Raw genomic sequence first — 26,577 nt, 5'->3', positions numbered from 1 at the left:
AAGCTCTCCTTGACTTTCCTGTGTTAAAAATATAAATAACTCCCTCTCTGAATTATCCTTTCCTGACTTACTCTTTCTGTTAGCAATGAATTCTGCCTAGCAAACTGCTTGTTTTGCTGTCTTAGTTAGGGTTTTACTTCTGTGAACAGACTCCATGACCAAGGCAAGTCTTATAAAGGACAACATTTAATTAGGGCTGGCTTCTGTAAGAGGAGGTTCAGTCCAATCATCAGGGTGTGAGCATGACAGCATCTAGGCAGGCATGGTACAGGCAGAGCTGAGAGTTCTACACTTTCATCTGGAGGCTACTAGTGGAACACTGGCTTCCAGGCAGCTAGGATGAGGGTCTTAAAGCCCACACTCACAGTGACACTTATACTCCAACAACGCCATACCTCCTAATAGTGCCACTCCCCTGGGCCAAGCACATACAACCTATCACACCCTGTGTTAGGATGAGGTATTTGATTTTTTTTTCTTTCCATTTTTTATTAGGTATTTAGCTCATTTACATTTCCAATGCTATACCAAAAGTCCCCCATACCCACCCACCCCCACTCCCCTACCCGCCCACTCCCCCTTTTTGGCCCTAGCGTTCCCCTGTTCTGGGGCATATAAAGTTTGTGTGTCCAATGGGCCTCTCTTTCCAGTGATGGCCGACTAGGCCATCCTTTGATACATATGCAGCTAGAGTCAAGAGCTCCGGGGTACTGGTTAGTTCATAATGTTGATCCACCTATAGGGCTGCAGATCCCTTTAGCTCCTTGGGTACTTTCTCTAGCTCCTCCATTGGGAGCCCTGTGATCCATCCATTAGCTGACTGTGGGCATCCACTTCTGTGTTTGCTAGGCCCCGGCATAGTCTCACAAGAGACAGCTACATCTGGGTCCTTTCGATAAAATCTTGCTAGTGTATGCAATGGTGTCAGCGTTTGGATGCTGATTATGGGGTGGATCCCTGGATAAGGCAGTCTCTACATGGTCCATCCTTTCATCTCAGCTCCAAACTTTGTCTCTGTAACTCCTTCCAAGGGTGTTTTGTTCCCAGTTCTAAGGAGGGGTATAGTGTCCACACTTCAGTCTTCATTTTTCTTGAGTTTCATGTGTTTAGGAAATTGTATCTTATATCTTGGGTATCCTAGGTTTTGGGCTAATATCCACTTATCAGTGAGTACATATTGTGTGAGTTCCTTTGTGAATGTGTTACCTCACTCAGGATGATGCCCTCCAGGTCCATCCATTTGGCTAGGAATTTCATAAATTCATTCTTTTTAATAGCTGAGTAGTACTCCATTGTGTAGATGTACCACATTTTTTGTATCCATTCCTCTGTTGAGGGGCATCTGGGTTCTTTCCAGCTTCTGGCTATTATAAATAAGGCTGCTATGAACATAGTGGAGCATGTGTCCTTCTTACCAGTTGGCTGGACCAGAAAAGAAATTCCTCCCGACACATAATAATCAGAACAACAAATGCGCTAAATAAAGATAGAATACTAAAAGCAGTAAGGGAAAAAGGTCAAGTAACATACAAAGGCAAGCCTATCAGAATTACACCAGATTTTTCACCAGAGACTATGAAAGCCAGAAGAGCCTGGACAGATGTTATACAGACACTAAGAGAACACAAATTCCAGCCCAGGCTACTATACCCAGCCAAACTCTCAATTACCATAGATGGAGAAACCAAAGTATTCCACGACAAAACCAAATTCACACATTATCTCTCCACGAATCCAGCCCTTCAAAGGTTAATAACAGAAAAAAACCAATACAAGAACGGGAACAATGCCCTAGAAAAAACAAGAAGGTAATCCCTCAACAAACCTAAAAGAAGACAGCCACAAGAACAGAATGCCAACTTTAACAACAAAAATAACAGGAAGCAACAATTACTTTTCCTTAATATCTCTTAACATCAATGGTCTCAACTCCCCAATAAAGAGACATAGACTAACAAACTGGCTACACAAACAAGACCCAACATTTTGCTGTTTACAGGAGACACATCTCAGAGAAAAAGATAGACACTACCTCAGAATAAAAGGCTGGAAAACAATTTTCCAAGCAAATGGTATGAAGAAACAAGCTGGAGTAGCCATCCTAATATCTGATAAGATTGACTTCCAACCCAAAGTCATCAAAAAAGACAAGGAGGGGCACTTCGTTCTCATCAAAGGTAAAATCCTCCAAGAAGAACTCTCAATTCTCAATATCTATGCTCCAAATACAAGGGCAGCCACATTCATTAAAGAAACTTTAGTAAAGCTCAAAGCACACATTGCACCTCACACAATAATAGTGGGAGACTTCACCACACCACTTTCACCAATGGACAGATCATGGAAACAGAAACTAAACAGGGACACACTGAAACTAACAGAAGTGATGAAACAAATGGATCTGACAGATATCTACAGAACATTTTATCCTAAAACAAAAGGATATACCTTCTTCTCAGCACCTCATGGTACCTTCTCCAAAATTGACCACATAATAGGTCACAAAACAGGCCTCAACAGATTCAAAAATATTGAAATTGTCCCATGTATCCTATCAGATCACCATGCACTAAGGCTGATCTTCAATAACAAAAAAAATAACAGAAAGCCAACACTCACGTGGAAACTGAACAACACTCTTCTCAATGATACCTTGGTCAAGGAAGGAATAAAAAAAGAAATTAAAGACTTTTTAGAGTTTAATGAAAATGAAGCCACAACGTACCCAAACCTTTGGGACACAATGAAAGCATTTCTAAGAGGGAAACTCATAGCTCTGAGTGCCTCCATGAAGAAACGGGAGAGAGCACATACTAGCAGCTTGACAACACATCTAAAAGCTCTAGAAAAAAAGGAAGCAAATTCACCCAAGAGGAGTAGACGGCAGGAAATAATCAAACTCAGGGGTGAAATCAACCAAGTGGAAACAAGAACTATTCAAAGAATTAACCAAACGAGGAGTTGGTTCTTTGAGAAAATCAACAAGACAGATAAACCCTTAGCTAGACTCACTAGAGGGCACAGAGACAAAATCCTAATTAACAAAATCAGAACTGAAAAGGGAGACATAACAACAGATCCTGAAGAAATCCAAAACACCATCAGATCCTTCTACAAAAGGCTATACTCAACAAAACTGGAAAACCTGGACGAAATGGACAAATTTCTAGACAGATACCAGGTACCAAAGTTGAATCAGGATCAAGTTGACCTTCTAAACAGTCCCATATCCCCTAAAGAAATAGAAGCAGTTATAAATAGTCTCCCAGCCAAAAAAAGCCCAGGACCAGACGGGTTTAGTGCAGAGTTCTATCAGACCTTCAAAGAAGATCTAATTCCAGTTCTGCACAAACTTTTTCACAAGATAGAAGTAGAAAGTACTCTACCCAACTCATTTTATGAAGCCACTATTACTCTGATACCTAAACCACAGAAAGATCCAACAAAGATAGAAAACTTCAGACCAATTTCTCTTATGAATATCGATGCAAAAATCCTCAATAAAATTCTCGCTAACCGAATCCAAGAACACATTAAAGCAATCATCCATCCTGACCAAGTAGGTTTTATTCCAGGGATGCAGGGATGGTTTAATATACGAAAATCCATCGATGTAATCCACTATATAAACAAACTCAAAGACAAAAACCACATGATCATCTCGTTAGATGCAGAAAAAGCATTTGACAAGATCCAACACCCATTCATGATAAAAGTTCTGGAAAGATCAGGAATTCAAGGCCCATACCTAAACATGATAAAAGCAATCTACAGCAAACCAGGAGCCACCATCAAAGTAAATGGAGAGAAGCTGGAAGCAATCCCACTAAAATCAGGGACTAGACAAGGCTGCCCACTTTCTCCCTACCTTTTCAACATAGTACTTGAAGTATTAGCCAGAGCAATTCGACAACAAAAGGAGATCAAGGGGATACAAATTGGAAAGGAGGAAGTCAAAATATCACTTTTTGCAGATGATATGATAGTATATATAAGTGACCCTAAAAATTCCACCAGAGAACTCCTACACCTGATAAACAGCTTCGGTGAAGTAGCTGGATATAAAATTAACTCAAACAAGTCAATGGCCTTTCTCTACACAAAGAATAAACAGGCTGAGAAAGAAATTAGGGAAACAACACCCTTCTCAATAGTCACAAATAATATAAAATATCTCGGAGTGACTCTAACTAAGGAAGTGAAAGATCTGTATGATAAAAACTTCAAGTCTCTGAAGAAAGAAATTAAAGAAGATCTCAGAAGATGGAAAGATCTCCCATGCTCATGGATTGGCAGGATCAACATTGTAAAAATGGCTATCTTGCCAAAAGCAATCTACAGATTCAATGCAATCCCCATCAAAATTCCAACTCAATTCTTCAACGAATTAGAAGGAGTAATTTGCAAATTCATCTGGAATAACAAAAAACCTAGGATAGCAAAAACTCTTCTCAAGGATAAAAGAACCTCTGGTGGAATCACCATGCCTGACCTAAAGCTTTACTACAGAGCAATTGTGGTAAAAACTGCATGGTACTGGTATAGAGACAGACAAGTAGACCAATGGAATAGAATTGAAGACCCAGAAATGAACCCACACACCTATGGTCACTTGATCTTCGACAAGGGAGCTAAAACCATCCAGTGGAAGAAAGACAGCATTTTCAACAATTGGTGCTGGCACAACTGGTTGTTATCATGTAGAAGAATGCGAATCGATCCATACTTATCTCCTTGTACTAAGGTCAAATCTAAATGGATCAAAGAACTTCACATAAAACCAGAGACACTGAAACTTATAGAGGAGAAAGTGGGGAAAAGCCTTGAAGATATGGGCACAGGGGAAAAATTCCTGAACAGAACAGCAATGACTTGTGCTGTAAGATCGAGAATTGACAAATGGGACCTAATGAAACTCCAAAGTTTCTGCAAGGCAAAAGACACCGTCAATAAGACAAAGAGACCACCAACAGATTGGGAAAGGATCTTTACCTATCCTAAATCAGATAGGGGACTAATATCCAACATATATAAAGAACTCATGAAGGTGGACTTCAGAAAATCAAATAACACCATTAAAAAATGGGGCTCAGAACTGAACAAAGAATTCTCACCTGAGGAATACCGAATGGCAGAGAAGCACCTGAAAAAATGTTCAACATCCTTAATCATCAGAGAAATGCAAATCAAAACAACCCTGAGATTCCACCTCACACCAGTCAGAATGTCTAAGATCAAAAATTCAGGTGACAGCAGATGCTGGCGAGGATGTGGAGAAAGAGGAACACTCCTCCATTGTTGGTGGGATTGCAGGCTTGTACAACCACTCTGGAAATCCGTCTGGCGGTTCCTCAGAAAATTGGACATAGTACTACCGGAGGTATTTGATTTTAATTGGGCATGTTACTTATGTGAGCTAAAGGGGGCTTTTGGTTGCTGGACTTCAATACTTTGATTCCTGGACTTTGGCTGAGCATATATCACACTAACCTAATGTTTATTTATTTCATTATTTATTTTCTGAGTTCTTCATAGAATGTTAGCTCCATATGCACACCAGGGTTTCTATTGGTTTTAAGCATGCTATATAATCAACATCAAGAACAGCACTTGCCACACAGTGGCCACTTAAATGTTGACTAAATGATCGATCAAAAGGAGGATGTGTGCATAAAAAAAAGATATATATTTCCTAAGGGCATTACCATCTTTCTTCTTATAAAGAAATTGGTGGTATGTATGTTTAGAAACATAGCAGGGTGTTCATTTCCTTTCCTCCAGGAATACAGAGCAAGAGACAGTAAGGTTTGGGCAGCCTGATTTTTATGCAAGGCTGACAGTGAAGACTGCTGGGATAGAAAAAAATAAATGATATGGAACATACAGGAATAGGTTAGGCTGTGTTCAACAACAACAACAAAAAAATAAAAATAACCGCAACTTAGAAAAAAAATTGCTTTTCTATAATACATGACGGGAGTCTAGAGGTAGAAAGTTAAAAGTTGGTAGAAAATGTTCATGGTGGAAGCCAGTCTATTTACTTATTGTTATGCTATATATACTTCCTAGCCTAAAGCCCTTTATCCTGCTGGGTGCTACATGATTAACCTGGCATCTTTCACAAACCTAGAATAAATAATACCTATGGAAATGCTCTATAGGTGTCACAGGTATATAGGTAGTTCTCTGCCCTGGACAGAGGTGGGAACTGCAGAGGCAGAATCCAGCATCTACCCTGGGACAGGACTTGAAATTTCCTTGCCTGTAAGAAGATCTCCACCTATGGTCAGTGAGGTGCAGCAGGGACATTCAGGAGTCATATGGAGAACGCCCGTCCGGAGTCAAATCCAGCCATGTAGTGTATTTACTTGAACCCTAGCTATATATGAGACATTGCTGCCTTAATCCAGAGTACTATACTCCAGTTTAAAAAAAAAACTGTAAGATTTGTAAGACAATTAAGGTTAATGGCTCAGTTCTCTAATTAGCTTTGTGACCACTAGCAAATTATTTGCCCTCAGAAGACCAAGGCTGTGGGTCAGAGATGGGCTGCCTATCTAACATATGTAAAGCCATGGCTTTAGTCTCCAGTACTGAGCAACAAACCAACCCATAGATTATATATCCTCTTGGTTTTTCAGTTTACTAATGTGTAAGGAGAGATTAAAACCATTGTAACTGTGTGAGTGCTGCTATTATTACCTGATGCTGTCATAACCAATGCATGTGCTTCATTTAAGCATCATTCCTGGCACAAAGAAGCACTAGATGCATTCACTCTGATCATCATGACCATGAAAGGACCTGGGTATCTGTTACTCTGAGACAGAGATCTTTAGTTTCTTATACATGTCTTTGTATGGGTCTGTCTAGGAAGTTACTCTTCTGTCTTACTACCAGGCGTTCCCTGATGAATGGAGAATAATGCGACTGGTTATTTTAATTCATAGCTCCTATACTCATCAGCTAAAGGGGATTCTCTCCCACCTCACTGTGTAATACACAAGAAAGGCTCTGCTTGGCCTGGCTTGGATCACATGTCTGGCCTGTTGTCAGTCCCTATGGTCAAGGGGTATGTCCTTTCATGGACACAGCTTGAAAAATCAGTTCATCTCAATGACCAGGGCTCATGGTCTGTTGGGCCCTGATTGTATGTGGATTATTATGTTTTCTGGGAAAATAAAAGAGCTGCCACCCCAGAGTCACCTGTGGTGTTATTTTACAGGGCTTCATGGTTACTTGTTTTGACTCTTTGTTGTGGAATTTTTGAGCTCCTTGATACACAGGCCATTCTTTGACTTTCCATCCTTTAACACCTAGTGGAGAACTGTATGAAAGGAAGGGCTTTGGTAAGTGGTTGTTGACCTGACCTAGTTCACAGAATACTAATTAGTAGATAGTATGGAGATGAAGTATGGCTTCATGAAGTCCCTTAGACTCCAAACTAAGATCCAGAAGCCTTATCTTTTTATGAGGGACTTCAAAGACCTCTGGAAGGAGACCTGGGAGGTCAGAAATAAAGGCCTATTCTAAATACGGCCCTTCTGTGTAGACTGTGACTGTGTGGAAATCAGTGACTCATTGGTAAAAGCCACCTCATCTGTGCAGTGAGGAAGATGATTGTGGAGATGTCTTCTATGAAGGCATTTCTCTTTCTTTTAAGCATTTATCAGTTCCTTTCAACCCTCTGTTGTAACATCTGAGCAATGGTCCACTCAGTTATCATTTCTGCTAAATATCACTGTGCTTATCTGGAAAAGTTTCACGGTTTCCTTTTCAACTTAATGTCAGGACTCAACTTAGAAAAGAAACATTCTGAAATTCTTAACAAGAAGAACGATGTTGGCAAAATTACCTGGACTTTCTCAGCCTCAGCTTCTTGATTGCTACACAACAGAGCCAACACAGACATGGTAAAAGGCCAGTTCTAAATTGAACTCTGTAAGGTACTCCCAAAGCAACAGTTTTCCTGTCTCCCCTTTTTCCTCTCAGCAACTGAACCATTTTTAGCTTCTGCTAGACACATAAAAGCCCAGCCAACAATGTGGTCTGTTTTATGACCTCTGTGTGACTGGATGAGAATACAGAGTTAAGTATAAGAGAAAGTGAAGTGAGGCACAGTGAAGTGCACACCTTCAGTCCCTCCCAACCTAAGCATAAGTTGCTCACCCAGGACTTTCTCTGCTTCCTCTTCTTGGGAATAGTGATGGCCACAACAGTGACCTTACGCTCAATATCAGAAGCATCAGTGTAAGGGTTGGTAAAGTATGACAGAAGACAGCAGCCACATATCAGAGCCTTAGTCAATTGATGACCACTACCACTGTTGTTGGGGTTGTTCTGAGAAAGAGAAGAATACATTTGCACCTTGCTTAATATGTACATTTAGCAAAATCTTTTTAGAATATCTTAGGCTGAACTCTGCCAATCTTAGGATTAGGAACCACTTTGGCTGGCAACTATACACACCCCAGAGTGAGGATTGATTGCTACCTAAGTGGGAATCCTGGTTTGGCTGTGTTCCATCTCTACAACCTCAAGAACATCATCAACTTTGCTGATTTTGTCTGTCTGTCTGCACAGTTGGCTCAATGATGAGACTTACCTGCTGGGATGGTTATGAGTGTTAGATGAAAGAACATAGATGAAAATGTTACCGCGATGTCTTGAAAACCCTAAGGAAGTGTTCATTGCTAATATAATTATTAGCACTGCTACCCAGATCATTTTCACTGTCTCATCACCATGGTCTCTTCAGACGTTATAAAACTCATTTGGTGAGCACCCCACACTTAGGAAGCTCACTGTAAACAATCACTCATCCTTATACTCTGAGACTCTCTGAGCATCTGTGCAGCCCAGAAGGAGTTTACTGCCATGCACGGTCTGTATTCTAAGGTGACCTGCTGCCTTTGCATTTATTCTCATGGTATGTCACCGGCAGAATGACTAAGCGTGGTGCTCCCTGTGCCTATGACATTGTACATCTGACATTCTCTCAAGAGCCAGAATACCTGAAAAAAAGAGAAGAAATAGGAAAAACAAAACTGTTGAAATGAGAATGGATCCCACCCCCATTCTCATTTAAAGATTTGCTTCTAGATTATGAAAAGAATGCCAGTGGTACGAATGTAAAGAAGAAGCCTTAAAAGCACAAAGTTCCTTTTTGATAAAATCCATTAGACATTGGCAAACAAAAATCTCTTCACTGTTAATTGCTTCAACTATCCTTCAAAATTCATTTTTCACACCCCATTGGTTGATTTACCTACCATCTGTTGATTTCAGGACAACACAGTTGACTAATCATGATCTTCTAGGTGACAAGGCTACACTGTTTAATAGCAAACAGTCCTTACTAGTACCTCCCACTAAGGGCCTACTACAGGACCTACTATAGCCTGCTAGCTGTCTGCCCTGTGTGTGGCATCTGGGCATAGGGATGATTAAGTTGTGACCCTACATCAAGGCCAGCAGGCTCTGCATTTGATGGGTCCTTCATCTACTGTGTCTTGCACTCAAGTGTGGTTCGTGAAAGGACTTCAGGGACTGCTAAATGAGAGTGTAGTAAGCCATTGGTTTATAAAAGAACACTCTAGAGAGGCAAGGAATGAAAGCAAGGTAAAGTGAAACAGTCCTAGGTGGGGCTGTTTAGGGAAATAATTGTAGACATTTCTAGGCAGTGTCGAGAGCAGGGTTGCCCTTCACATTGTGAAAGCTAAATGTCCTCATTAATGCTACCGCATTCCTTTCCTGGAAAGGCCTGTGTTAGGGTGAGTTCAGGAGCGCAACTGCAGGCATGAGGTTAGCTATAGTCAACATGAACTCCCTTATTTGTGGCCTGTGGTTAAGGAACACCTTTCATGCCTCATTATGTCACAGCAAGACCGTCCCAATCCCTTCTTTGTGGAACCAAGGACCTTAATGCTAAAGAAAGTAATTAGACTGCTCAAACTAAAACAGACCATTTTCAGCTTTCAGCAGCCAGGCAGATGGCAGGCACTGAAGCCAAATCTTGCAGGGCTCGTCCTTAGAACGTGGTCATTCCTTGCCTGGATTTATTCCTCCTTCCAGGACTTGTCACTCAGGAGCATATAGTTGAGGATTAAGTGATACAAAACATACTGTCTCACCTTTTAAAAACACCATTTGCTTCCGGGTTGTATTTGAAGTATATCTATCAGAGAGAAATGGAAAAACCCACAAGAACAAGATGGGAGAAGACTGGTTAAGCGGTAGCCTCCAAAGACGCCTAGTCATGCTCTGTTATCTACTTAACCCTCTTGTTGTTGTTGAGATGCATTCACATGACTGGAAGCATGTATTTAGAATCTTAAATTGTACTATTTTAATTATTAGACTTTAAAATTATTAGCATCAGCTTTGTGTGCATTTAAAAATCTTTAACTCAATCTATTCTTGTAATTGGTTGTTTGGTTTTGTTTATTCGTTCCTTCATTTGTTTGTTTGTTTTTAAGTCCTTGTCATAGTGGATGAGCAAAGACTATATACCTACAGATCTTCCTGGCAGTCAAAAGATAGTCTGGCCATAAACTCAACCTGGAGAGGCCCCTGTTTCTTGGCTACAGGATAAATGCACAGCATTTGTTCTGTTACCCACACATTAAAGTTATGAATGAGCATTTAGCAGAATTCTCCTCTGTTGCTCTTGGGGCTCTGTGTAGCCAGAGCAGAAGAATCCAGCATTGAGTGGAAGAACAATTTGCAAAGGTGACCAAGGATATGTGTAGCCTGAAACACTGTCTTTTTGATGGCTTTGCAAAAGCTACAGTAAACACGTTGGAAACTGTTTAGGGAAAATGTTGTGCCATAGTGTTAAGACCTAGGTAAAGTGTTAAGGCCTAGATGGAATGTTGAGGATTAGGTGACTATTACCTGGCTAGCCCACCATTTGTGTTGTTACTAATATTATTATAAGGACATTTTCTCATATTTTTTTTTCTGTTGTTACTAGGAAACTTTCTCACACCCAAGTTGATTATGCATTCTGTTATATTGGAAACCAATCCTGGTAGAAGTCAGTAGAACTGCTTTGTATAGATACCCACAATAAGTTTGGATCTGAACCAACAACCCAGCAGCACTTCCTTCACCTGTGTATAATCCTGCATGGTATTTGCTTTTATAAGCCGCCCCTGAGATGGATCCCAACAAAAGAGAGACACCTGCATCTATTTAGAATAAGACTCCCATTTTGAGTCGGGGTCGGGTAAAGTTTAAGTTCCCAAGACCTCCCTGGGAACTGGCATTCTACCTGGCAGAAAGAGACATGTATGTGAGTAACTGACATCTTGGTTAGCAAGTTGAGACATGAATGTTAGACAAGGCGTGTCCCCTGCCACAGCTGAATACCCCAACCAATGGGAGCAGGATAAGTATACAACAAAGACATGTTCCTAAGGAAATCCCCTAGCCCTAAATCATGATTGGTGGAATAACTTGGCATGGATGTGTGTGGATTTTAGGCTTAAAAACACTGTAGGATCTTAACTCAATGTCACAGTCAGCTCCTGAGTTTGACCTATGGCCCTTATCAATCAGTCTTGGGGTGTGGTGGTCAATAAACCATCCCTATTTGACTGAGATTGGTGTTTGAGTGGTTTTTGTGGTGATTCTCAGACCCCAACACATAAAATGGTAGAGAAAACAATTTGGAATGAGCATTGAGAATATTTATATTTATCACATTGTGACATTTTCCTTAAAGTTACACGTAGCCTGAAAAAAAAATGCTGTGTAAAAGTAATGTTAGCACTCTTAGTTGTTTAGGTAATATAACTGGGAGAATGGATATTCATACCTATTTAAGTATGCAGTCAAAGCCTCTGCCTTAGTTACTTTTCTATTGTGATAAAGCACCATGACCTAGGCAACTTATAGAATAAAAGGTTGTTTGGGGCTTATGGACCACAGGGTATAGGAGTCTATCATCATCATGGTAGGATCATGGCAGGAGACAGACATAGTGTAGGTACAGAAGCTGAGGGCACACATCTCAATCGGCAACAGGAGGCAGAGAGCACAGTGGGAACGGCAAGAGCTTTTTGAAGCCTGCACTGAATGGCACACCTCTTCCAACAAAGCCACACATCTTAATCCTTCCCAAACAGTTCCACCAACTGGGGACCGAGAATTCAAACATTAACCTATGAGAGCCATTCTCATTGAAAATACCACAGCCTACTTTTAAATTTTAAATATATAAAATTGAAATGTAGCTAATTGAACTTGAAGAGCAACTATGTCTACTTTTGTGTTCACAAAATTATTTTTTATAAATTGTACTTACTTGCTTATTTAGTTAGTTAGTTGACTATGTGTTCATACATGCAAGTACATACATGCCATGCCACGCATGGAGGCTCACTGGGCAACTTTCAGGACTCAGTTCTCACCTTCCAACTTGTTGAGGCAAGATCTCTTTTGTTTCTGCTGCTGAGGCAAGATCTCTTTTGTTTCTGCTGCTGTCCTATGTATTCTAAGCTAGTTGGCTCTGGAGCTTTCAAGAAATTCTCTGCATCCCATCTTTTAGGATTGCTGGGATCACAGATGTATGCCACCACATACATCAGGTTCATTTCATGGATATCAGAGCTCAAGCTCAGTTAGCAGGCTTGCACAGCTAGTGCCTTCAACAACTGAGCCACCTCCCTGGTCCACACAATTGTGTTTCTATGCTTAGAGTTACAGGTTCTTATATCACTGCTTGGACTGCTTCATGGGAAAAGTGTTAGCCTTTCTATTTAGTCATAATAAAATTATGACTCACACATGTGCATATTGGTTGATCAGTTTGTACAGCCAAGGGAAAGCCCTAAACACATCATTTGAGGTTTAAGATGGAGGACATGGTTCCTTTCCAGGTCTCACAAATTTTACAGCCTACAGCCATTTCATGGCTCTGTGAGAGTCCGTGAAATGAAGGAAGGCCATTTCCAAGTCTGAGTATTGCAGTGGCTGTAATTAAGAGCCTTGCTGAGAGGCTGTCCGCAGCTTTCAACAGAGTCTCATTCTAAATTGCTTTGGGAAGCAGTTGAGTTTCAATTACTGAGAAGCGTATATCTCACAGTTCAATGCCATGTACCAGGCACCTAGCAACAGCTCTCTGATGGATAATAATGAGATTTTAATTAGCATCTTGGATCCATCTAGAAATTTATTCCAAGCTAATTTGCTTGAAGGAGCCCAGCCTTGTCTGGGACCTGTTCCAACCTGTTTTCTCAAAAGAAGAGACAGCAAATCCATGACCTTTGCTTTTCTGAACAGCTCATTGCCTAAATCCAGGGTTCCTTCTAAAGAATCAGCTAATTTGCTTCCCTCACTTGGTGCCAGGTTTCTCTCTTTGTATAGTGTTATGAGTTCAAAGTTTGGTGACAAGAAACAGGCTGTCTTTTTCTGTGTCCCTTTGTCTTATAGTACTGTACTTCCAAGTTGGGGTGGCATGGTCATCTCCTCAGACATCAGGACAGAGAATGCTCAGAGCACTTCTCTCTCCTCCACACCATGCCTGAGAGTCACTGGCCCTGTCCGTTTTCCTTGCTGGCAGCTTTTGAACTCATATACCATTCTTTAACCCTAAACTGATCTAGCTTTCCTATCCTGGAATACCTCTTCTGTCACCAGAGCATCTAGAATGAACATAGCTAAACTTGTGAAGAGGACCTATTTGTGTCTTTACAACTCCCAAAAGACTGAGTCTTGTGAGAAAAACTTCCTGCATGAAATTCACAGTTCAGACCATCAAAGTATGCACTCATGTATCATAGAGAGAGAGAGAGAGAGAGAGAGAGAGAGAGAGAGAGAGATATCTAGGTCAAGACCTGAGAGTCTTTATGTAGGCTATTTGCTACATCATAAGAATAAAGCCTATTAAGCTCTTTAAGGTGGGGATTGGACCCTCCACTAATAATTGTTTTATTGCTATGAGGTGACACCATGACCAAGTCAACTTCTAAAAGAAGGGTTGGTTAGTCCATGAACATCAAGGCAGGAAGCATGGTGGCAGGGAGGTAGCCATGACACTGGAGCAGTAGCTGAGAGCTTACATCTGAATCACAAATTTCAGGAAGAGAAAGAGGGAGACTGAACTTGGCCTGTGCTTGTGAAACCTCCAAGCCCACCCACTAGTAACACACCTCCTCCACACTTCTACTTGTTCCCACACAGTTCCACTCATTGGAGACTAAGCATCAAACACATGAGCCTATGAGGGCCATTCTCATTCAAACCACCACATACCCTGAATATTTGACCCTTGCCTACCTGCCCATGTTTTATATCTTACTATACTCCTGGCTCCAGTGTCCCCATCACACTGGGTCTTACCATTTCACACTCCTTCCAACAATGTATATAGGCTTCATTTCTCCACATCCTCACCATCATTTTCCCCTTTTTTATGACAGTTATTCTAATGAGTATGCAATATCATAAAATTATAGTTATGGTTTACATTTCCCTAGTTATTATAGACACTAAGTGAAGTTTCATGTGCTGATTAGTCAACCCCATTTTTTTTTTACCTAAAAGGATGAAAGAAAGTAATTGACATGAAATGAGATGGGGAGTGCTGCTGAAAGCGATGTTTATGAGTGCAAAGTGCACAATTAAATTGAGATGCATACTGGATCTCTACATTGAGATATTGGCAAGGAACAGGATTCATGAGTACCAGTTAGGTGGCAAATACAACAGCAGAGACAAATAAACTGGGGAAGTGCTAGCCAACTGAACATGTACAGCTCGTGAGATTTGATGGGACTCCAAGAAAGGTGCCTAAAAAAAGGAAACACCTGCAGCTTGACATCTGGCTCTAGGGTTGTCACATTTGAAAGATGAGAAATGAGGGGGAACTGCTAACCAAGGAAATAGAGACAGGTGATGATCAGTAGGAAATATTGCAAGGGAAGACAACACTCCAAGGAGGAGGAAATAATTTGCTAAGTCAAATGTTGCCAAAAAGTTGAAGTCTTAGACTTAGGTATTTAACAGCAAGGGGGTCATTGTGACCTTGATAAGCAACTGAGTAGATTGGTTGGTCTAAGAACGGATTGAAAAGGACTCACAAGGGAAGGGGAGGTGAGAAATTAGTGACTATAGACAAAATATTAGAGGAGTTTGCTAAAGCCAATAGAGGAACATATGGGAGGACCAAAAGAATGAGGTTTATTAATGATGAGATATGTAGGGCCAGATATGGAGGCACAGGTGTGTAACCTGAGCACTAAGGAGACTGAGGTAAGATTCCTGTAATTTCAGGGCCACACCAGGCTGTGAGCGAGTTCCATGCAGCCAAGGTCACAGAGGTAGGCTTTGACTCAGAAACACCAACAATAACAACAAAACTTCGGGCAAGTTTATATGTTGGTGCGGGAGGTACAAGGAGAAGCAGCAGAGAGATGAGAGCACTTATTCCCCCTTTCCTTTCTCTGTGCCTCTACAGACTTCAGCTTCCCGCTGTGTACACTAATTGACTTACATTCAGTCTCTTGTATGTCAGTGAGATTTTCGTCTGATCTTGTTGTTTAGCAACAGATTCTAAACCTCGATGGCTGCAACAGTGATTGGCCTCATGCTCAGGTTAGCTGCTGTTAAATCCAGGCTGTTAATTGGGGTTGTGCATATTCCACATGTCTCTCATTCTGGAACCAATGGCAATTCTGTTCATACTTTTCCTATGATAAATGGCCGAAGGGCAAGAAAGCAAGCTAAAATGCATTAACACATTTAAAGGCTCTGCTAGCAGCAAGTCCACATTCTAACCCCCAGGACAAGTCACAAAGTCAAGTTCAACCTTATTATGGAAGAGAAATAAATTCCACTTACATTCTGGGAAGGACCACAGCAAGCAAGTAAGGAGGATAAAACAAAAAATGTTGATGAACAATACGGTCTCCAGCATTCTACCAGCCTCCAAGCTTCTCAGCCGAAGGGTCTGATTTGGTGTAATTTCCAGGATGTGGAATCATGCTGATGATTGTCCCTACACTGACTAAATACTACTGAGTGCACTGAACACTGGCTTTTCCTCGGTGTAAGTTCAAGTACTTCTTCCTAGACTGGTGATAGCATTTATGTCCCTGTACATTATCCCACTAGCTCTCAGCACAACCCTAAGATACTGATATTATTCTTTTTCAAATTTAACTACTGACCTCTGATAGTGTTAAATCATGAGCCCAAGCTCTCCTGCTAAAATTCCATGAAACTGCGACTCTTGTCTATAAAGTCCAAGCTCTTAATCAGCCCATCTCTCAATACTGAAAGCATAATCAAGCTGGGAATTAGGTTTGGGTCATAACAAACATGGCAGAAAATTGAAATCATCCTTGTGATTTCAGATCCCCAGAAAAGGGATGTTGGACTGTGAGTTGGATAGCATCATACACAGAGCACAGATGAGGTCAGAACTCTTAAGGAGAAATTATTATGTAATAGTTACTGAGGTTGCCCCTCAACAGAGGAATGGATACAGAAAATGTGGTACATTTACACAATGGAGTACTACTCAGCTATTAAAAAGAATGAATTTATGAAATTCCTAGGCAAATGGATGGACCTGGAGGGCATCATCCTGAGTGAGGTAACCCAATCACAAAGGAACTCACACAATATGTACTCACTGATAAGTGGATATTAGCCCAGAAACTTAGGATACCCAAGATATAAGTTACAATTTGCTAAACGCATGAAACTCAAGAACAAAGACCAAAGTGTGGACACTTTGCCCCTTCTTAGAATTGGGAACAAAACACCCATGGAAGGAGTTACAGAGACAAAGTTTGGAGCTGTGACGAAAGCATGGACCATCTAGAGACTGCCATATCCGGGGATCCATCCCATAATCAGCTTCCAAACACTGACACCATTGCATACACTAGCAAGATTTTGCTGAAAGGACCCAGATATAGCTGTCTCTTGTGAGACTATGCCAGGGCCTAGCAAACACAGAAGTGGATGCTCACAGTCAGCTATTGGATGGGTCACAGGACCCCCAATGGAGGAGCTAGAGAAAGTACCCAAGGAGCTAAAGGGATCTGCAACCCTATAAGTGGAACAACATTATGAACTAACCAGTCCCCTGGAGCTCTTGACTCTAGCTGCATATGTATCAAAAGATGGCCTAGTCGGCCATCACTGGAAAGAGAGGCCCATTGGACTTGCAAACTTTATATGCCCCAGTACAGGGGAACCCCAGGGCCAAAAAGTGGGAGTGGGTGGGTAGGGGAGTGGGGGGGGAGGGTATGGGGGACTTTTGGGATAGCATTGGAAATGTAAATGACGAAAATACCTAATAAAAAATATTAAAAAAATAGTTACTGAGGTGGTTGGTTTGATAAGGTGGTGGTGTCAAGGATGTGATATTGAAAATGAGGTGGATGATGAAAGAGGAGGAGGATTTCAAGGAATTAATAGGAAGGTGGCAGAAACAATTGACCAAGGTAAGAAAGGACAGAAGTCAAGATCAGATTAGTAGAATAAAGATTTTTATCTTAGAAAGCAAGAAGACAAGAAGGCAAGAAGAAGGAAGAAGAAAGGGTGGAAGAAAGAAGGGGGTGTGAAAATGGGCCAGTGACCAATGTGGCAGTCCAAGGAATCCCCTTGTCCTGATTATACTCATGAATATTTATATGTGCCTCCATATTTCATGGTGCAAAGCAAAATCAGACTGATGCTTATAGATATACTACAGACTCTTCAAACTAATTCTATGGTGCAAAATGTCTCATCACTCCCTTTCCACAAGAACATACATTTTTCACTTCTTCCTAAGGATATTATACTGATTATAAAGACTTGAATTTTTGAAATCCATTTTAACTTTCTTGTTTCTGAGTCCTATCCATAGGTGGGTTCATGGGTAACCGTATAGGTGAGGTGAGGAAAAGAGAGTGTAGGAAATATTGGATATTGGCATCCTTGAAAAGCCAGTAGCTATCTAGACAGACATAGGCACAACACAGTAGTTTGGAGAAACCCAGGGCTGTTTAGGGTCTTCAGGTAGATACTAGGAATAATATATCTATATCAAACTGCTCTGAGACAATCTGTGCATACAATATGGGACTCTTCCTGCTACTTCTAGCCTGAAATTTGATTATATGTTGATATAGGTGTGGGTACATAGGACAAATGTTCATAGGACCTCCCTTGAAAATACAGTCCATCCCTCCTTCCTGGCTCTTTCTCAAATTGATGTGACATTGAATGTTTTCTTTCACTGAGTGTTTTCATGGCTATGTCAGGATATATCAGATCTGCAACTGCTTTTGATTCTATCTAAAGAATCCAGTATCCCCAAATCACTACTATCAGTACATAATTTACTTTATCCTGAATAAGGTCACAAAGCTATCTTCTTTCTACTGTATATGGGTATATGGTGTATAATAAGGTGTGCAGTTGCATTGGCCCATGCACATGCATTGAAAGGCCAGAGGCCAACACTGGGTGTCTTCTTATATTGTTCACCACCTTATATTTTTTTAAGGCTGTGTTTCTCACTAAACCTGGAGCTTACCGTTCCTGCTAGGCTGGCTGGCCAGAAAGCGCCTGTAATCCTCCTGTCTGCACTCACCCAATGCAGGGATTACAGACACTTGACTAGCATATATGTGGGTTCTAGAGGTATGAACATGGGCCCTCATGCTTACACAGCAAGCACGTTACACACTGAGTCATCTTTGCAGCCCCCACAAAGTTAATTTTCATGGAGTAATCTTCTCAAGGGTATTTGTTCTTTTCCACAAGAACCACCCACTCACCTCAAGATTTGCCTCTATTAAAGAGAGTCATTTAAAAAGAAATGAAAGCCTTTCTCTATCACTTGAGGGTATTAAAAATACAGAAAGGAGTTAGTGCTGCAGTGTGAGGCTTAATTTTTTTTTTAGAATACGTTGCTTTCAAGGTTCATCTTCAGTTGGTATCTAAGAAATTACCGGTTTCCAAAGGGATCCTACTGCTCAAAACAGTGAGAGCTGCTCTCACTAGTCCCAAGGGTCTTGTCAAATTTTTACTGAATACCTGCTTTCCGTCTTTGAGTTTAGAACTTCGGTGCGTGTGAAGTAGAAGTTGTTTACATGGGCAGTAAAAATATTGGTTGCTAAATATTTTTTATTACTTTTGAGGTGATAATTATGTAATCATAATTACTCCCCCTTTCTTTTCTTTCCTCTGAGCCCTCCCATATACCATTCTTGTTCTTTTTCAAATTCATGCCCTCTTTTATTCATTGTTATATATATATATATATTCCTAAACACAATGTGCTCAGTCTGTATAATGTTACTTTTAAGTATGTTTTCAGGGCTGACCATTTGGTAGGAGATAAAAGAATTGATGTGCTCTCCCCCTCCCCCACCCCCCCCGAAAAGACTTCTTCCCCCACTCTCCAGTGTTCCTTGGTTGCTCATAGTTCTTTGTGTAGGGTGGATGCCTCATAGTCTTTCCCTATGCACTTTGGTGTATCTATTGTTGTTAGCCTTGTTCAGAAATCCATGGCAGATTATTTCACATATACTGCCACAACTTCCCACTAAGTGGCTTAGCTTTGATGACAGGGACAGAGGCAAGAAAGCTTTCAAATTTACACTCAGGCGCCCGTTCCCTTAGCTGACTTTGCTGCAGTAAATCACAGCCATGAGTGTGACTATGCGCTGAGCTTGTGAGTCCTCCGGTGAATCACCACCCCTGGGGTAGTCTTTACAAGATCTGTCACATCAGGGGAACTATCAAATGTCATAAGAGACAAAGATCGGGAGGTCAGAAGCTCAATAGAGTAGTTCATTTCTAGCATTATATCTAGTGTCCCAGTGGGTAGGAAACCCTTCTTGATCATTTAGGTCTCAGGTACTTTTCATTTTAAATTTAACCTCTAAATTCTGAGTTTGAGTTTGTGAATGGTAACAGGAGGACAGGGAAGGGCATACACCTGTGGTTAATCTTAACCCCATTTTGGCCCTAAGATGAAACAGATTGTCTCATCCACCCAAATTCTATTAATACGGCCTCATTTCAGTGCAAGTGACTAGGAAATGATGTCTCTTTTGATGGCTGTTCCTAGCAGCAATTCCTCTTTGTGGGAGGAAGGTATATGCATTATTGATGACAGGTAACAATTCTATAATAGACACTTGTTATGAGCTTGCTGTGCCCCCCTCTTAATATACAGTGCTGTGGCTCAACATATAAAAATGATGTTGTTCTTGTGCAATCAAAAATTGACAGTAAAGGAGGACTTGGTATCTTCAAGACTAAAGAGACAAGAAGGCTCACTTTTTTTCTGGATGGTCTTTCCTATCAGAGTCCTGCTTCTGTTTCTATAGTAACTTGTAGTCCTCATAGCTCTTGGTAGTATGTATTTTTAAAAAATGCGCACACACATATACTTCAATGTGTGTGTGTGTGTGTGTGTGGTGTGTGTGTGTGTGTATTAGACATCAATGAATGTCAGGTTCTCCTTGAATCTCTCTCTACCTTTTTTGAGTGTTTTGTTTTTGATACAGGGTCTGTCTCACCATGTAACTTTGGCTGGTCTGGAACTTACTATGTAGACCAGGATGGTCTTGAATCCAAAGAGATCTGAAAGCTGGCCTGACTCATCTATCCATCTATCTATCTATCTATCTATCTATCTATCTATTCTTTTATTTCAGTAATTTATTTTTTTAAATATTCCTTTACATCCCAATAGTAACTCCCTACACTCCCTGGACATCTAGTCCCAGCAGGACTAAGCACATTCTCTCCCACTGAGGCCCAACCAGGCAGTCCAAGTAGGGGTAAGGGGGTCTAATAGCAGGAACAGAGTCAAACACAGCCCTTGCTCCAATTTCTAGGACACCCACATGAAGATCAAGCTGCACACCTTCTACAAACATGTAGAGGGCCTAGATCCTGCCCCTACATACTCTTTGGTTGGTGGTTCAGTCTCTGAGAGCTCCCATGGGCCCCGATTAAATGATTCTGTAGGTATTCTTGCGATGTCCCTGACACCTCCCTCTCGCTCACTTCTATCCCCCACTCTTCTGCAAGACTCTTCAAGCTCCACCTGATGTTTGGCTGTGGGTCTCTACATCTGTTTCCATTGGCTGTTGAATGAAACCTCTCAGGAGACAGTCTAGGTTACTGTCAGCAAGCATACTTGAGTATCACTAATAGTGTCAGGGGTTGGCTCCCATGGGATGGGTCTCAAGTTGGGACAATCATTGGTTGCCATTTCCTCAATCTCTGCTCCATCTTTACTCCTGCATATCTTGTAGACAGGACAAATTTGGGTTGAAGGTGGGTGGGTTGATCCCTCTTCCTCCACTGGAAGTCCCACCTAGCTATGGGCTGCATATCCCCCGCTGGTAGGAATCTCAGCTAGATGTTTATGTATTCTTTAAAATAGGACCTGTCATTGAACCTGAAGAGCATTGATTAAGCTAGACTAGCCATCAAGACCCAGGAATCCTACAGTTTATTTGTCTCCTGTGCTGGGATTACAGGCTTCCATCATGCCCAGCTATTATTTGGGTATGGGGAGCCAATTTAAGCCCTCATGGCAAGCACTTTATTAACTAAATCATCTCCAAATTCCCCTAAGTTTTTTTAAGATTGTGTGTACATATATATATATAATTCCTACTGCCTTGCCTAGCTCTTCCCACGTGTGCAGGAAAAATCCATAAATAATTAAATGACTAAAAGAGTAAGTGAGACACATTGCAATCCTGGGCAGTAAGCTTATATTCCTGAGCAATGCCTTTTTAGGCTTTCTAAAAGTTGTGGAGCTTCTCTATAACTCAATTCTCAGGGTTAGAACAAGAAGAAAAATACCAACTTTGTTGAGTTGCCAGTGAAATTTCCTGAAATGAGAATTTATATCCAGTACCTAATCATGTGGAAGGCACAAAATAATCTTTACTAAGAACACAAATCACAGCCAGCGGGATATCAATTTCAACTTCACTTACTAAAGATATGTATGCTGTCACTAGGAGACCACAGAAAGTACCAGAAATAGCTAAATAATGTACATGGTGTACAATGTTGTGTATGTGTGGGGGAGGTGACTTGGGGAGACAGTAACTTCATTTTATTGTGAAGTCTTCCTGGAAGAGTTAGGGCATAGGTGCCAAGGGCAAGCCTTGGCTTGGAGAGGGATTCTGAGGAAGGGATGTCTGGGAGCAGTGAAACAAAGGACTCAAAGTCAAACTGAGAATCAAGCTGATGGCCTATGTTCTGCTCAAGATGACTTTCCAGGACCCCGCACCCCCCCTCCCGTGTGTGTGTGTGTGTGTGTGTGTGTGTGTGTGTGTGTGTGTGTGCATGATCTGCTAGAGACAGCTTTTTCTTGCTATTCTAAAAACTCTGGATAGCTCATCACTTGCAGATCAAAAGCCCAGTCTTTTATTGATATATCAATTCAGTCATTACTCCAGGTTCCCTTTTGATTACCCCATGACCCCAGTCCCTTGATTCTTAGAAAGAGACAGCAAGCACAAGCACAGACAATAAGATAGCTGGGTGGGACTCCATCCTAATATTACCATTCCTACCATGCCTGGGCCTGGACCTAAACTCCTTCTGTCCCAGGACCTTGAACTCAGGAATATGCCTGCCTTTTTTTCAGATAAATAAATTTAAAAAAAAAAAAACACTTAGCTGGGTAGAATCTTACTCTATGATCACAATTCCTAAATCTCTTTATCGCCTTGCTTAGTATCTTTCTGACAAGCTGGCTCATAGTGCCTCTATTTTCTAGGTCTGAGAAGCCCCTGGAGATGCAATAATTCATATTGTATCCTTATATTTTGCATAGTTGAGAAATTATATATTTTTGAACTCACGTTTTCAGTGTTCTTTCCCACAGCCTCCATCTTCCCTTTCCACAGAGGTGGACCACTCGTCTCTGTGAGACACCCTCTTCAGGGAATTTGATCATATATTGCCATTATTCCTGGAGCTTTGCTTTGGGGTTCTCTGTTAGTCAATCTCACCTTACACAGAGATATATTCTAGACTCTCCTAAAGCAAACAGCAGCAACTGCAGGGATTCTTTGGCCCTTCATCTGTAGCTCAGACTTCCTCCTCTGAGCTCTTACCTTGGTGCCTTCTTCTTCAGTATGTCTAGAGGCGAGTCAAATACTACTGAATATAATTTCTAATTTTCTTCACCATGCCCACACTATCTTCAGTTATTATTATTTCATCATCATTTTGAGGCAGAATCTCACTATATAGCCCTGGATAGTCTGGCACTCATTATGTAAACCAAGCTGGCCTCAGATAGACAGAGATCTTCCTTCTTACAGGTTTCTTAAAATTTCAGTAAACAGCTGCTTGTTTCCAAGATCAGCCAGCCTCGTGGGCATCATTCTCAATTTGTGGGCTTTGTACGGGTTCTAAGCCCCATTCTATAATCTGCATGTCCAAGCATCCTCTGCCTTTCTTTTGTTTAGAAATAGAGTGGACAGATATCCTTGCCTTGTTCCTGACCTTCTGAGGAAAGTGTTCAGTCTTTATCATTGATACAGTATGATTATTAACTAAGAATTTTTATGTGCTCTGTCAAGTTGGGGAGTTTCCCTTGAATCTATAGTTTGCTGAGTATTTTCTTTTTTAATAATAGAAAGATGCTGGATTTTCCATGTAGGGTGTGGTGGCATGTGCCTTTAACCCCAGCACTCAGGAGGCAGAGACCGGCTGCTCTCTGAGTTCAAGGCCACCCTGGTCTACAGAGTGAGTTCCAGGACAGCCAGGTCTACACAGAGAAATTCTGCTAGGCAGGGGTGGGGATAATGGGTATTAGGTATGAGAAGGGCAATGCTGGGTTTTCTCAAATGTTTTTCCTATACCTGTTAAGTATATATTGCTGGATTCAATCCTCTAAGATTTTACTGGATCCCTGCATCCCAGATCATTGGTTTTTAACAAAGAGCTCACATCACTTCTTTCTTTTCAAACCCTCCCCTAGATTCCTACTGTATTCAGGAGATCCTTTACAGAGTTCCACCAAAGAGTCCTTCCCAAATCTTTGTACATTGTTAGTCCTTTACATTGATTCCACTCCCTGCCTGTTTCACTTCCCTGCCTTCTTACGGGCTTCTCCTGGGAACCACTCCCAATATGTCATCATCGCCACCTTGAAAATCCTTTTCTCAGGCACAGCACATGGCAAAGGACCTGGGTGTCGAAGTGAAGCATCTCTGGTCACAGTCAGCACTAGGTCCCTGGCACCAACTCCTTGCCTTAACTGTGCTCCATCTGCTGTCCTGCAGGTTATTTATGCCCTCAATACCCGCCAGGATGAGGTAGAGGTCAGCGTGGAGTCAATACGGGAAGCCCACCAGGAGGACCTCCAGGACACAGGGGCTGAAACCAGGACCAGGCTCCCGCAGGAACAGAGCCGCACCAGTGAAGACGCAGAGACCCTTCTGAAGCGCATTCAGACCCTGGAAAATGCCCTGGAGCTGCAGAAGAGGCTGACACAGGAGGCCCTGGCTGAGTCAGCCTCCTGTAAATTAGAGACCAAAGAGCGAGAGCTGCGGGTCGAGGCTGAGCATGCTGAACGAGTCCTGATACTTTCCAAGGAGATGCTGGAGCTCAAAGCTGATTATGAGAAGAGGCTCCAGCTGCTGACTAGCCACGAGGGTCCCCAGTGGGGCCAGCTCTCCCAGGAGAGCCCGGATGCCACAGCCGAGTCTAGCCAGAGACCGGAAATGCACCAGGTCCTGCTGGAGGTGGAGCGATTGAGAGCTGAGAATAAGCAGCTGAGCCAGGACTATGCCCGCAAGGCGGAGGAGCTACAGGCCACCTATGAGAGGGAAAATGAGGCCATCCGTCAGGCCATGCAGCAGTCAGTCAGCGAGGCCTTATGGCAGTGGCAGGAGAAAGAGTCGGGGCTTCGAAAAAACTTCCAGGTCCAGGAGTCGGCCCTGCAAGCTCAGGTCAGGAAGCTGGAAGGGGACCTGGAGCATAGGGGGCGCAAGATAAGTGACCTGAAGAAGTATGCCCAGAAGTTGAAAGAACGGATCCAGGTAAAGCCTCTTCTTCCTCCCCAAGGGGATAATAGGCAAAGTTGCTGCTTCTAACACCCACCACTAGCCAGGTACTGTGCTAAGCACTCCACTTCCACCAAGGTCGGTATTATTTCTGGCACTGGTTCTCCCACACTCATTCAACAAGTATTTATTGGATACTTATTTGCGGCTAGGGTTAGGTTTATGGTTCGGGGCTTCATGGTGAGCTAGACTGTCCCTAGCCTCAGAGAATGCAAAGCCCTACAGGTTACAGATGAGAAGATAACCCTGAGGGACTTAATGCCTGGCCTAGGTGGTAAATAGTAAAATTTTCAACTCTGGCTCGTCTAATTCTAAATTATTTTAATTTTCTGTGCTCATTCTACAAGAACTTGACTCTCCTAAAACTCTTAGGATATTTGAGTTTAGAGAGAGCAGACCCATCGATGAGCCAGCTTTTGTGAGCCCCACAGAAGTACAAAGCCCTGTCTCTCAAAGCTACAGTTAGCATTTGTAATACTCTAAAAGTATTAAATACTTTATATTAGCCTGTCCCAGCTGCAGAAGGGTTAAATAACTTTCCCAGGGCCAGACTGCCATTAGAAGGTGACTGCTGGGATCTGCAACCCTATAGGTGGAACAACATTATGAACTAACCAGTACCCCGGAGCTCTTGACTCTAGCTGCATATATATCAAAAGATGGCCTAGTCGGCCATCACTGGAAAGAGAGGCCCATTGAACTTGCAAACTTTATATGCCCCAGTACAGGGGAACACCAGGGCCAAAAAGGGGGAGTGGGTGGGCAGGGGAGTGGGGGTGGGTGGGTATGGGGGACTTTGGTATAGCATTGGAAATGTAAATGAGCTAAATACCTAATAAAAAATGGAAAAAAAAAAGAAAAGAAAAAAAAAAGAAGGTGACTGCTGATCCTCCCCTCCCAGCTGCTATAATTCTAGAGCCTCATGACCCCTGCTATGCCCCCTCAGCCACCCTTCTAATCTAACAGCTGTCTGTGCACTCAGCATATCCATGCAGAAAAGTAAGATCTTCCCTCTGTTCAGGATCTCGATGTGCAGCTAAGGGAGGCTCGGCAGGAGAACTCGGAGTTGAAGAGCACAGCAAGAAAACTTGGCGAGAAGTTGGCTATTGCCAAAGACAGGCTGATGCTGCAGGAGTGTCACGTGACACAGAAAACTGGTGAGACGCCCCAGATTCTTTCATTAAACATGCAGGATTCGTGGCCAGGTTTAGTCTGGCTCCCAGGGATACTCTGAAGACCAGGGGATCAGAAACGGGACCATTGCATCTGATTGGCTAGGAAGTAAAACAAAGGTGTCCTAGACGATGATGAACCAACCTGGCTCCTCACCTGCAGCTGCACAGGCCAGATATCTAAAGTTTTGGTGCAAAGGGGTTCCTTACCCTCTTAATGCTCTCCACAGTGACTGGAATTCCACTTTTTCATCTTCATGACTGATCGGGATTTTGTATTTTTAACAGCATCTCTCACTGTTCCATCATGGGGTTTCCCCAATAATTTTGTGAAACAG

At 42.0% G+C, this 26,577-nt stretch overlaps 1 protein-coding gene across 1 annotated transcript in view; it reads left to right on the top strand.

Moving 5' to 3' along the window:
* The window catches only part of Fam184b (family with sequence similarity 184, member B), a 109,797-nt gene that overhangs the window by 30,477 nt on the left and 52,743 nt on the right, over positions 1-26,577 (top strand). The window contains exons 2-3 of the mRNA NM_021416.3: positions 24,285-25,043; positions 26,089-26,224. Of these exons, the coding sequence (NP_067391.3) occupies positions 24,285-25,043; positions 26,089-26,224 (895 nt within the window). The remainder of the gene's footprint in view (positions 1-24,284; positions 25,044-26,088; positions 26,225-26,577) is intronic.

The sequence above is a fragment of the Mus musculus genome, chromosome 5 (assembly GCF_000001635.26).
Source record: "Mus musculus strain C57BL/6J chromosome 5, GRCm38.p6 C57BL/6J".
NCBI lineage: Eukaryota > Metazoa > Chordata > Mammalia > Rodentia > Muridae > Mus > Mus musculus.
This window is presented reverse-complemented; position numbering and strand designations above follow the sequence as displayed.